The sequence below is a fragment of the Myotis davidii genome, unplaced genomic scaffold (assembly GCF_000327345.1).
Source record: "Myotis davidii unplaced genomic scaffold, ASM32734v1 scaffold900, whole genome shotgun sequence".
Lineage (NCBI taxonomy): Eukaryota > Metazoa > Chordata > Mammalia > Chiroptera > Vespertilionidae > Myotis > Myotis davidii.
In genome coordinates, this window is record NW_006295185.1 from 1937298 (window position 1) to 1938756 (window position 1459).

A 1459-nucleotide genomic window follows, 5' to 3' on the forward strand; every position below is an offset into this window, starting at 1 on the left:
CAGTCAGAAAAAATTATGTACCCTTTTTTGTGTCTCAGTAACTCGTCTGAAAAAATGGGAATAACAGTAGCACCCAACTTTCAGAATTGTTTTGAGGTTGAAATTAGCTAATCTTTGGAATGAATTTAGCATAGTGTCTGGCATATAGTAAGTGCTCAATAAATGTTAGTTATTCAAAATTCTAGCTCTGGCCGAAACCGGTTTGGCTCGGTGGATAGAGCGCCGGCCTGAGGACTAAAAGGTCTTGGGTTCGATTCCAGTCAAGGGCATGTCCCAGGTTGCGGGCTCAATCCCCAGTGGGGGTGTGCAGGAAGCAGCCAATCAATGATACTCTTTCACTGATTCTCTTTCACTCTCCCTATCTCTTTGAGTTCAATAAAAAAAAAATTTTAAGAAAGAAAGAAACAATGGAGACAAGAAGGCAGTGTTATGACATGTGCAAGGTGCTGGGTGGGGGGATTGCAGCCAAGAATTCTAGAATTCAGTTCACCATGGTAACAGCTCATGACAACACTTTCTTCTCAGCTTTGGGTGAGCCTTCAGGTCTTCTGCTCTAAGATGTGCTGATGAGAAGGGCGTGGAGAGGTCTCTGACCTGACACTATGGGTGACAACTTTGGAGGTATGAGCACTGAACAACTGAAACTGGAGTTATTGGAAGAAATCCATAAGAAAGACTTGGTAAAACTCTCAATAAATGAACTAACACGTAAGATAGTGGAACAGAAAGCCAACTTCATTAAAAACATTGAATGGAAATGCTTTATGAGACACAACTTGAAGTGAATTATCAACTGAGAGAGCAAATAGTTACTCTGAAAGAGAAATTGGGAAAACTCAGTGGAGATCCTTCAGATATACAAGGTACTGTTGAAGTCTACATGGAATTGTCAACGAGATATTTAGTGAAATTACTTAGAATGCTACTCCAAGAGAAAAGGCGTCTTGAAAATCAAGTGAAGTACTATTCAGTTAAAGTGGAACAAGAAGAAAGGGCTTACAAAAAGGTCGAGGATGCACGCCAAAAATACTGTAATAGCCGAAATAGGGTCTCTCACTTATACGAAATTTCTAGAAGACAACATATGGATGAATTCCATAGAGGGAAAGGATTCCAGTGGAAATGGGAAGGTACAATACAGCTAATCAGAAGATAGGAAATGCCAAGAGAGAATCAGCAAAACAGAGTAGATCAAACTGTCTTCCAAAACTCAATCCATGATTCAAGAATTGGATGGGTTTCTATTTCTTCCCCTTTTTCATTTGTTATATTCACCTTGTGAAAATACTCAACACGTTTTTTTTTCAGGGAATGTGAAATAGGTGAGTTATTAAACCTCTTTCGCTTCTCTTTCAGAAGTTTGTCCCTTTGTCTGTGTCAAAGTAATTTTCTTAGTAATTTGGTTTAGTTTCAAAAATTATTTTAGAAAGTAATTTTGGTGACCTAAAATTATATAATA

At 38.3% G+C, this 1459-nt stretch overlaps 1 protein-coding gene across 1 annotated transcript; it reads left to right on the plus strand.

The window, feature by feature from the left end:
• The first annotated feature begins 602 nt into the window (after nt 1-602).
• On the plus strand, nt 603-1221 carry CCDC169 (coiled-coil domain containing 169). The gene is given in 3 exon segments (XM_015567900.1): nt 603-759; nt 762-1100; nt 1103-1221. Coding segments are annotated over 3 exon segments (615 nt in total).
• The last annotated feature ends 238 nt before the right edge of the window (nt 1222-1459 follow it).